The sequence below is a fragment of the Physeter macrocephalus genome, chromosome 21 (assembly GCF_002837175.3).
Source record: "Physeter macrocephalus isolate SW-GA chromosome 21, ASM283717v5, whole genome shotgun sequence".
Lineage (NCBI taxonomy): Eukaryota > Metazoa > Chordata > Mammalia > Artiodactyla > Physeteridae > Physeter > Physeter macrocephalus.
In genome coordinates this window covers 61,390,371-61,402,323 of record NC_041234.1, presented here as the reverse complement: position 1 = coordinate 61,402,323, position 11,953 = coordinate 61,390,371, and the positions used below count along the sequence as shown (strand labels likewise).

Genomic DNA, 11,953 nt, shown 5'->3' with positions numbered 1-11,953 from the left:
TTGCAGATGACATGGTACTATACATAGAGAATCCTAAAGATGCTACCAGGAAACTACTACAACTAATCAATAAGTTGTTTAAGTAACAGGATACAAAATTAATGCACAGAAATCTCTGGCATTCCGATACACTAATGGTGAAATATCTGAGAGTGAAATTAGGAAAACACTGCCATTTACCAGTGCAACGAAAAGAATAAAATATCTAGGAATAAAAAGAAAACACTCCCATTTACTATTGCAACAAAAAGAATAAAATATCTAGGAAAAAACCTACCTAAGGAGACAAAAGACCTGTATACAGAAAACTTTAAGACACTGATGAAAGAAATTATAAACAATAAAAACAGATGGAGAGATATACCATGTTCTTGGATTGGAAGAATCAACATTGTGAAAATGACTCTACTACCCAAAGCAATCTAAAAATTTAATGTAATCCCTATCAAGCTACCAATGGCATTTTTCACAGAACTAGAAGAAAAATTTTCACAATTTATATGGAAACACAAGATACCCCGAATAGCCAATGCAATCTTGAGAAAGAGAAACGGAGCTGGAGGAATTAGTCTCCCTGACATCACACTATAATACAAAGCTACAGTAATCAAGACAGTATGGTACTGGCACAAACACAGAAATATAGATCAATAGAACAGGATATAAAGCCCAGAGATAAACCCACGCACATATGGTCACCTTATCTTTGATAGAGGAGGCAAGAATATACAGTGGAGAAAAGACAGCCTCTTCAATAAGTGGTGCTGGGAAAACTGGACAGCTACATGTAAAAGTATGAAATTAGAACATTCCCTAACACCATAGACAAAAATAAACTCAAAATGAATTAAAGACCTAAATGTAAGGCCAGACACTATCAAACTCTTAGAGGAAAACATAGGCAGAACACTCTATGACATAAATCACAGCAAGATCCTTTTTGACCCACCTCCTAATGAAATGGAAATAAAAACAAACCTAAACAAATGGGACCTAATGAAACTTAAAAGCTTTTGCACACCAAAGAAACAAATATGATGAAAAGACAACCCTCAGAATGGGAGAAAATATTTGCAAATGAAGCAACTGAAAAAGGATTAATCTCCAAAATTTACAAGCATCTCAAGCAGCTCAATATCAAAAAAGCAAACAACCCAATCCAAAAATGGGCAGAAGACCTAAGTAGACATTTATCTAAAGAAGATATACAGATTGTGAACAAACACATGAAAGAATGCTCAACATCATTAATCATTACAGAAATGCAAATCAAAACTACAATGATATATCATCTCTCACCGGTCAGAATGGCCATCATCAAAAAATCTACAAACAATAAAGTCTGGAGAGGGTGTGCAGAATAGGGAACCCTCTTGCACTGTTGGTGAGAATGTAAATTGATACAGCCACTATGGAGAACAGCATGGCGTTTCCTTGAAAAACTAAAAATAGAACTACCATACCACCCAGCAACCCCACTACTGGGTGTATACCCTAAGTTAGAAAACCATAATTCAAGAAGTGTCATGTACCACAATGTTCATTACATCTCTATTTACTATAGTCAGGACATGGAAGCAACCTAAGTGTCCATCAACAGATGAATGGATAAAGAAGATGTGGCACATATATACAATGGAATATTATTCTGCCATAAAAATAAATGAAATTCAGTTATTTGTAGTGAGGTGGATGGACCTAGAGTCTGTCATACAGAGTGAAGTAAGTCAGAAAGAGAAAAACAAATACTGTATCCTAACACATATATGGAATCAAAAAAGAAAGAAAAATGGTCATGAAGAACTTAGGGGCAGGACAGGAATAAAGACTCAGACCTACTAGAGAATGGACTTGAGGCCACGGGGAAGGGGAATGTTAAGCTGAGACAGAGTGGTATGGACTTACATACATTACCAAATATAAAATACATAGCTAGTGGGAAGCAGCTGCATGGCCCAGGGAGATCAGCTGTCTGCTTTGTGACCATCTAGAGGGATGCAATATGGAGGGTGGGAGGGAGGGAGACGCAAGAGGGAAGAGATTTAGGGATATATGTATATGTATAGCTGATTCACTTTGTTATAAAGTAGAAGCTAACACACCATTGTAAAGCAATTATACTCCAATAAAGATGTTAAACAAAAAATTCCCGATTTCTCAGAAAGAGGAGAATATGCACAGGGCCCTTGGCTGAGTTGGTGTTTCCTTCCCTGGTGGGGGAAGTGAACAAGGAAAAGAGCTGCCATGGTGCCCCTCCAATCCTGTCCATCCCCTCTTGAAGGCAAGTGACTCAGTGGCCTGCAGCAGCTTTCAGTTCGGCAGGACATGGGTGAGGTGAGGGGAATTTCTCTGCAGAATTTGAGCTACTCAGGGCAGACTGCAGGTAGACCATCTTGTGGAAGAATCTGTTGCTTAAGAAAACCACCAAGGAGAAGAGGTTCAATTGGAAAAGGTGCTGATAATGAATAAAGGAAAGAGGATAGAGAAGAGGCAGTCACTGACAATGTAGGAGGACTGCATTGCTGTGAGGAAAGATAAGGGCAAACCAAATGCAAAGTAGTAAGGCCAATCCTTTCTATGTTTGACAACTGCTGGTGAATTTCAGTTCCTTAATTGAACCAATGATATTCGATGCAGTATAGTAAGTAGAGAAGAGACATGTGCAGGAGACTAACCAGCTGACCAACAAGATGGATGAGGAAGATACTCATAAACATCCCCTGGAGGAGAAAAAGAGCCTGCAGCAAAAGGTTGAAGAGCATGTCAGCAATTATTTTGCTGAAACTAATGAATGGGTGAGCCTTCCTCCTTGATACCTCGAATGCCAGATCAGCTATATCCTGTAACCAGATTGTGTTTACAACTTTGCTAAGCACAAACAGAGGGAGCACCCAAAGAGCACTGAAAATTGACATGAGGAAGAATTCTAGCCACAACAAAACATCCCCAGGAATTGATGGTTCACCAAAATTTGGCCCACTGCTGATTGAAGCACAGGAATAAACACTCGATAAAACAAGAGGAGACAACCAGAATACTCCACCATTCCAAGTGCAGCACTGAAAATTTCTACTAACAATATGTGGTTCACTGTCTTGCTTCCTCTCTATACTCTGGGCTCTCCTCTGAGCCAGGACACTGCTTGCCCTTCTTCGACACTGCTCCTCTCTCTTTTGTTGACTTTGACCATCTAGCTTTGAGATGGTACAAATTCCCCAGATGGAGTCTTTGATTCTCCTGGCAAGGTCCTGTAGAAAAGTTTTGACACTGTCCGCCATCTCTTCACTGCCCAAACTATCAACTACACAAAGGAGAGAGAAATGTCCCCAAATCTTTCACCATGAAGGACCCGGCAGGTTTGCTGCCACGTCTTTGGCTCCAGGCCCACTGCAGGCCGGCTCGTCTCCTCCACGCCCCTCCGCGCCCGGCCGCCCACTATCACCTATCAGTGAATTTTTATTGAAGCTCCTGCCTATTCAGTGAATTTTTATTGATTACCCACTATGCACCAAAAATTACCCCAAGAACTGGAGATAGAGCAGTGAACAAAACAAGGTCCCAACCTTCTTGGAACTGAAGTTCTTAATTGGCCCCAAACCATTCAGTTACAAAACAGCAGAGTTGGAACTGAAATTGAACGATGCAGATATGGGAGAGGAACATTTGCGAATTAAGGACGATTGATGATGTAGGTGAAATAGGATCCAGAGACCCACCCACATACCACTTCTCTCCCCCATCCGCCCCAGCGAGAGTGTAATCACAACAAAAGCAGAGAAATCAGAAGTATGTATGCAAGTACATAACATATTTGTAACACTGAGCCTGCCTCATTATGGTTGTGTTCAACTGCAAAGAAGTAAATAGTTTCTCAGGGAGAAGATGCAGCAGGGGGTTAAAGAAAAATGATCATTTTAACTTTAACATTTTCAGCTTTTAACTCTTTACATTATTGAGGGATAAAACAAATTTCAATCCCCATGCTTTGTAAACAAAAATAATCTAACTGGTTTTGCAGAGCAGCTTGAAAATCCTGTCCAGATACATTTTATTTATCTAAGTATATGCCTTTTTGTTTGTTCCTTTAAATTCCCTCAGGAGAAGATTCTGGATAAATTAAAATATTTATAATAAGCTGAGCCTCCTAAATGGCAACTTTATCCTCTTTCACCTTCCAGTTTGTCTAATCTTTACTTCTTCTCCCTGTAATTAACCTGATCTCAATCAACTTCTCTCATGATATCCTTCTAACTCTGGTCAGCCTTTTTATTTTTGGTTGCTCCTGATCTTCCTTATTTTCCATTTATTGTCATTTTAGTCAAGGGATTTATACATTCTGGTATATAACTTGACTCAGAAATGGGGAGATATTTTTATTCCATCAGTAGATATAATCCAATTTATATTAATCATTTTCATTAATTTTCCACTTGCAGAGCTCCTACTTTGGGAAGGGCACTCTACAGCCTTCAAATTGGAAAATAAAAGGAAATAAGACATGGTTCCTGAACCAAAGGAGCTTACAGTTCCTCTCAGGAAGGGGAATAAGATATGTCCACAAACAGCTATATAAAATATATGGTGAGGTGTATGATAGATGCCGTAAGAGAAATACAGATGAAGTCTTACTGAAGTTCAGAGGCTGGAGATAACACATTTGTTTGGGAAATCAGAGAAGGACTTATTGTGGTATTTAAGGAAATATTACAATGAACATCGTTACTGGTACCATTTTACTAATGTGGAAACAAACCTTAAATAAGTGTGACTTGCTTAGGCCTTCTGACTAAATGTGTCACTATCTTTTCTGACAGTTATTCTGGGGGTAATTTTGACAAGTTTTGATAACCTATATTGGATTTGGGGTTAAAAGAAAAGTCAAATATGACTTAAGCTTTTCAGTTTGAGATACTGGGAACATGGTAGCCCAATTAAAAGGGGTAAGAAGTAGGGGAGAGGAGAAGTTGATTTGGGAAAGGGGGAGACTGTGAGATCTGTTTGAACCAGTAGCCTTTGAGACACATGGCAGGGAAGATGCCCAACAGGTAGTTAAAAAGTGACTTGAGGAAGGCCACATTTGTGATTGGGACATAGGAGTTATTCTTCTTCAAGTTATCTTTGTAGCTGTGGGAATGAGTGAGATCACTGAGGGGTAATGGAAGGGGTTGTGGTCAGAACCTAAAATGCCTACTCTAAAGGAACAGAAGGAAGGACCCACTTTCACAGGTAGAGGAGCAGTCAGAGAGGGATGTGAACACAGACTAACTGAAGCAAATAGAGAAAGGGGGTGGTCAACCATCTCAAATGGTGAAAGGGCCAAGGAGGATGAGGTTTGAATATAGAGTGTGACCATTAAGAAAGCAATGGTGATGTTTGAGAGAGCAGTTGTGGTATACATACAGAGGCAAAATCCAGATGCAAAAAGTTAATGGGTGACTGGATCAAGAAGTGGAGGAAATAAGTGGGGATTACTCTCCTAAAAAGGATAGTGGTCAAAGGAGGAGAGAGGGATAGTAGCACAGAATCTTGGAGATCTGAGAGATTTATAGGCAGAGGGAAATAACTAGTAGTAAGGAAAAGTTAAGATGCAGCAGAGAAAGGGAAGAAAGGGGACACAATTCTGGAAGAGTCAAGAGTGGATAGGATTCCAGGTACAGACAGAGAAGTGACTTCCAGATAAAAGAGGAGTATGTTATTCCATAATGAGTGGAAGGAGCAGAAACTGAAGAGATTTTTGAAGTGGGGAGGAAAATGGAGGAATCTCATTGGACAGATTATATTGGTTTTCTCAGTAAGTAGAAGGTGAATAAACGAACATGAGCATGGGGCTTTGAGGAAAAAAAAAAGATTTGTAACCGTAGTTATAGAGAACTTGGTGAATACAAGTATGACCATGAATGTCGGAGGGCCTCTTAAAGTTGGATAACTTGAATTCGTACTGAGCCACATCAGCAAATCTTTTTAAAAAAATGTTCTCCAACAAGGTTTCATGGCCTGGGAACAGTAAAGTGGATGCTGGGGATTATGTACTTTGTTAGATGTGAGAACTACTCCCAGAGGTTCTAAAAGTAACAATTAAATTATAAGATCAGCCATCTTTGAAAACACCTGTTAATTTTTAGGGTGGGTCTGGCACCAATTCCAATGTACAGGTAGAAAAATAAAATAAACTACCAAATAGTGAAACTGTTTAGCAACTCATCTGTTAGAAATCTAAAACTTTTGATTAATTTTGCTGACCTGTTTATGCAGAGTGATCTATTCATATTAATATTTGGTTTTACTTTCTTATAGATTTGGGGAAAATAATAGTTCCCTAAATTTAGAAGTTTTTCTTTCAGTAGATCATTTAAAATAAGTCCAACACACAGTTTAGGGAGAATTAATACTCTTAGCACCTAAGTCCTTTTTCTTCTTAAAAAATAATAATGGTTCAGCATTTAGAGTGAATTTTAGTTCATAGAGAAGAGAATTCATGCTTTTGTTAATTTTTTTCCCCTATTAGAAGACGATCATATCCTTATATAAAAGTTCATATTGGGCTTCCCTGGTGGCGCAGTGGTTGAAAATCTGCCTGCTAATGCAGGGGACACGGGTTCAAGCCCTGGTCTTGGAGGATCCCACATGCCGCGGAGCAACTAGGCCCATGAGCCACAACTACTGAGCCTGCGCGTCTGGAGCCTGTGCTCCGCAACAAGAGAGGCCGTGATAGTGAGAGGCCCGCGCACCACGATGAAGAGTGGCCCCTGCTTGCCACAATTAGAGAAAGCCCTCGCACAGAAACGAAGACCCAACACAGCAAAAAAAAAAAAAAATAAATAAAATAATAATAATAAACTCCTACCCCCAATATCTTAAAAAAAAAAAAGTTCATATCATCCAATCATCTGTTCATTCACTATGGGGTATTCAAGATGGATAAAATTCCTGCCCTCAACAAGCTTACTTTTGTGTATTTTTAAACTCGATATTCTAGAAAAGCTCTAACAAGATACTCATAAATTATTTTAAAATCAGTATTGATTTTAAATATTATATTACTGTATTATTCAAAACCAATGCCTTTTATACATTAACATGACAGATTAAAGGTACTTTAACATATATATTTTGCTTGGTATAAAGTGCTCTGCATTACTATCCCTATGATAAAGGAACTGAGCCTCAGAGAAGGTAAATGACTTACCTAAGTTTCCACAGCATGTAGGTGATAGAGGCAGAACTGAATACAGGTTTTATTAACCAAGAAATTTTTTCTATTATACCTATTTCCACTAATTTTAGTAGTCAAATCCAATAGATTCATAGTAGTTCAAATCCAATCTACTTTGTAATTCTCACCTGTTGACCTCCCTGAAGCATTTATACCTTCACTCACCTTCCTATTGCTTCATAAAAATTTCTCTTCTCTTGACTGTATGACATTTTTCTCTTATGATTCTCATATGTCTGAAGATTTGTAGTTCTGTCTTTGATCTTCATTTGCCTTTTCAGCAATTGCATGGTTTTAACTAGAACTTCTAAGCATATGATTCTGAAATCTAGAACAATAGCCATGAAATCCCCACTTAGTTCCAGACATGTGTTTTCAACTGTGTGCTGTAAAAGAGTTCTTTTGCTAATTATTTGCAATAAGTTAATACATGTTTAAGGGATTACTATGCAGTAAATACTTTGCTAAGTGTTACGAGGAATAAAAACATGAATCTGACCTAGATTCTTACCAGGAGCACAGAAAACTCCATGTGTCGCCACTTTTACTGTTTTAGTTTTTGAGCCCTTTTACCATATAGTAGATTCCTCAGGTTCAAGATCTCGGAGTCTTCTTTGAAAAGTGCTGTCCTTGATGATTTAGGATAATTTTCTAACTGGTCTCCTCACCTGTATTCTTTCCATTCCCCAATTAATCTTCCTGAAGTAGACTTATGTTCAAATCACAGCCCCGTTTAAAAGCCCTCAAAGGCATCTCACTGCTTGCAGAACCAAGCTCCATCTGCCAAGTATGCCCCCTACATATAACTTTACACTTTTCCAACCTTGGTGTCTTGACTTTGTTTCCTTCACTTCAAATATCATTTTCTTTCACCTCCTTATATTCAAAGCCCACCTTTACCTTCTCTTAAATACTACCTGATCCAGGTAACCTACCCAAGCACTGCCAATGGAACTCGGTTTTTCTTCTTCTGAATTCCATTCCATAAGTTATTTCTCTGTACTTTTTATTGACCCTTGCCTCTTTCTCCCTTGTATTATAGGTATTTGTGTTCATATATCATCTAGACTAGGGATTAGCAAACTTTTCCTGGGCAATATAGTAAATATTTTAGGCTTTGTTGGCCACATGGGGTCTTGGTCTTCTTTCTTCTCACTTATAGCCCTTTAGAAATATAGGGTCTTGGGCTTCCTTCTTTTTAGTTACAATCCTTTTAAAATATAAATACCATTCTTAGCTTGAGAACATTACAAGTATAGGCTGCTGGCTATAGTTTGAACCCTGATCAATATTCAATGCTCCTAGTAATAATCTAATTTTGATTCATGCCTTATAATACTTAGCAAAGTATATTGTGCATAGTAAGCTCTTAAACGTGTGTTACATGAATGTAAACATGTGTTACATGTATTACCAAAGAGGCTTTTTTTACAAAAACAAACACAAAATAGTTTCTAGGGGAATTTTAAAATATATATCCATCTTTAGATTTGGTAATTCATCAGCTAGTCAAAATGAATCACTTATATGTTTGTTTTACTGAAGTATCCCAGGAACATTAAGTTAAAGCACCCTTTATCCAAACTTGAATACAAGAAGTGTATACTTTGGGTTCAAGAGTGTCTTGCCTTCTCAACAACCAGTGTTTTAGTCCAGTTGTTCTAACAGTTTTTACAATAACAGACTACAAAAATGCTATCATATTTTGTTGGTTTTGAAATGGTCCTAAGCACATTAACTGGTAATAGGTTTAGCCAATCCCCTTCTCTACTGTTCCCTTGCATTACAAAAATAAATGAATGCAATTTTTGGTTTGTAACAAAATAACCCTTACTCCCCCTATACAAGTGAAAAGTCATATGAAAACCAAAAGAAAGGAGAGGAGTATAGTACACAGTACATTTATTTTGGACTCCTGGTCTGATTCTTATTAGCCCTTCCTGGTTTCTTTCAGATCTTGGATATGTCACCACCCATTATTTCATTGGTGACAACTTCTAAGCACTTGGATAATCCTACATCAATTTAGTTGATTATATGGAGATACAGTGGCTCTTAAAGCCTCTACTCTGTTCTCAGTATTCAAAACATACTTTGTACTGAGAGCCTTAGCTTTGATTGTAATCACAAGTAGGAATTGTACACTTCAAGGGAACCCAAATTGAGTTCCAAGAAAAAAAATCTTTAATACAGTTCTACCTAACTTTATGGCTCAGTGGTGCTGAATTATGTTTATTTTGCATTTCTCTAATAATATTTTGGCATAGAAAGTAACCTGCCAGTGAACCCAGTTTAGATGAGGTTGACCTCATGCCTGTCTACCTCAGAGGAAACTTATCTTGCTTTAGGAACAGAAAAAAAATCCTTCCCACTCTTCCGATTTCCCCAAAACACTGTTAGGCCTAGTAAAATGTAGTGGGAGATACAGTTTTTTCTGTTTGAGAAAATGGACTATTTTTATTATTATATCCTTATATCTCTCAGAACCTTATTGGGATGTGATTCCACTTCCCTCCTAAAGTCTGCCACTACCTCAGAGTTTATTGGAGAATGCATATTTGCTTAAGTTCAAATTCCTCTAAAAAGGTAACTTTCAAAGCAAAACACAGTCTTTACTGTCTTTATAGGAACCACTGTTGCCATTCCTAAGAGGAGGCCATTTCTTTCCAGGAAATAATGTTATTTATGAAAAAACCATAAGAAAAGTGGAGAAGCTAAATACGGATCAGGTAAGTGAAATTTGTTTTAAGGCTTATTTTATAAGTGTATACTTTTGAACTATGAATATTTTAATAGAGCTAAAATGGCTTTCAGTTGTCAAGTGCCAGGCAAGCTCGCTATGTCATAATGACACCTCATTATATCTACAGCCCTTTCTGTCATCCTTAACACTCTCATTTCCATTTCCTCATTTGAAGTATTATTGTCCCCATTTTACTGAAAGGGAAACTAAAATAAAGATGTGTCCAGTCACGGGGAAAATTAATGGTAGAATCTGAACTTTATATATATATATATATATATATATATATATATATATATATATATCTCAATGCTTTGTATGTTTCTTTTAAACAAGGCTCACAAAAATCATAATTTAAAACTTTGCAATTTTATCTAAATTCATTTAATATGAAGTGAATTTTTAAATGAACACTATCTATGAACAGATCTGTAAAATACTGTATACTGTAAAAGGTCTAGAAAGCTAAAACTTGAAGTCAGTTTTTGAAATTCCATTAAGCTTAATTGAGAGACCAAGTACAGAGTACAAAACTGCAGCAGGGTGATGGTAATTCCATGGCATCTAGAGCTCCTCTCTCCCCCTTCCCTTCCGTCCTTTAAGCAGAGTTGTTACTGTAACCAGCAGAGGTTTCACATTGATCTCCTCAGTGGGTACAAGCATTCCCAGCCCAGACAAATCCTGGGATTTATCTCTTGAACTACGACAGTGTATTAGTTTCTTAGGGCTGTGGTAACAAAGTACCACAATCTGGGTGGCTTGAAACAACAGAAATTTATTGTCTCACAGTTCTGGAGGCCAGGACTATGAAATTGCCATGTTGAAAGGGCCATGCCCGCTCTAGAGCCTCTATAGAAGGAACTCTTCCCTGCCTACCTCCTAGTTTCTGGTGGCCTCAAGTGTTCCTCAGGTTGTAGGTGCGTAATTTTAATTCTCCATTGTCACATAACACCCTCCCTCTGTGTCTTCACATGGTCTTCCCTCTGTGCATGTTTGTCTCTGTGTCCAAATTTCCTCTTTTTTTTTTTAATTTTTTTACTGTGGTATAGTTGTTTTACAACGTTGTGTTAGTTTCTACTGTACAGCAAAGTAGAGTTCACTGTGCTATACAGCATGTTCTTATTAGTTATCCATTTTATACATATTAGTGTATATATGTCAATCTCAATCTCCCAATTCATCCCATCAGCCTTCCCCTTCTGCTTTCCCCCCTTGCTGTTCATACATCTGTTCTCTACATCTGTGTCTCTATTTCTGCCTTGCAAACTGGTTCATCTGTACCATTTTTCTAGATTCCACATATATGTGTTAATATACGATATTTGTTTTTCTTTTTCTTTTTTTTTAACACCTTAATGGGAGTATAACTGTTTTACAATAGTGTGTTAGTTTCTCCTTTAGAACAAAGTAAATCAGTTATACATATACATATGTTCCCATATCTCTTCCCTCTTGCGTCTCCCTCCCTCCCACCCTCCCTATCCCACCCCTCTTGGTGGTCAAAAAGCACAGAGGTGATCTCCCTGTGCTATGTGGCAGCTTCCAACTAGCTATCTAATTTCCATTTGGTAGTGTATATATGTCCCTGTCACTCTCTCACTTCGTCACAGCTTACCCTTCCCCCTCCCCATGTCCTCAAGTCCATGCTCTAGTAGGTCTGTGTTTTATTCCCGTCCTACCACTAATCTCTTCATGACATTTTTTTTTCTTAGATTCCATATATATGTGTTAGCATACGGTATTTGTCTTTCTCCTTCTGACTTACTTCACTCTGTATGACAGACTCCAGGTCCATCCACCTCACTACAAATAACACAGTTTCATTCCTTTTTATGGCTGAGTAATATTCCATTGTATATATGTGCCACATCTTCTTTATCCATTCATCTGTTGATGGACACTTAGGTTGCTTCCATGTCCTGGCTATTGTAAATAGAGCTGCAATGAACATTTTGGTACATGACTCTTTTTGAAATATGGTTTTCTCAGGGTATATG

General features: G+C 37.8%; 1 protein-coding gene and 1 pseudogene across 1 annotated transcript in view; one reads left to right on the top strand and one right to left on the bottom strand.

Moving 5' to 3' along the window:
* POF1B (POF1B actin binding protein) overlaps window positions 1-11,953 on the top strand; it is a 92,932-nt gene that overhangs the window by 22,579 nt on the left and 58,400 nt on the right. The window contains 1 exon segment of the mRNA XM_055081592.1: window positions 9,841-9,942. Within this exon segment, the coding sequence (XP_054937567.1) occupies window positions 9,841-9,942 (102 nt within the window).
* Window positions 2,291-3,298, bottom strand: LOC102979356 (etoposide-induced protein 2.4 homolog; annotated as a pseudogene).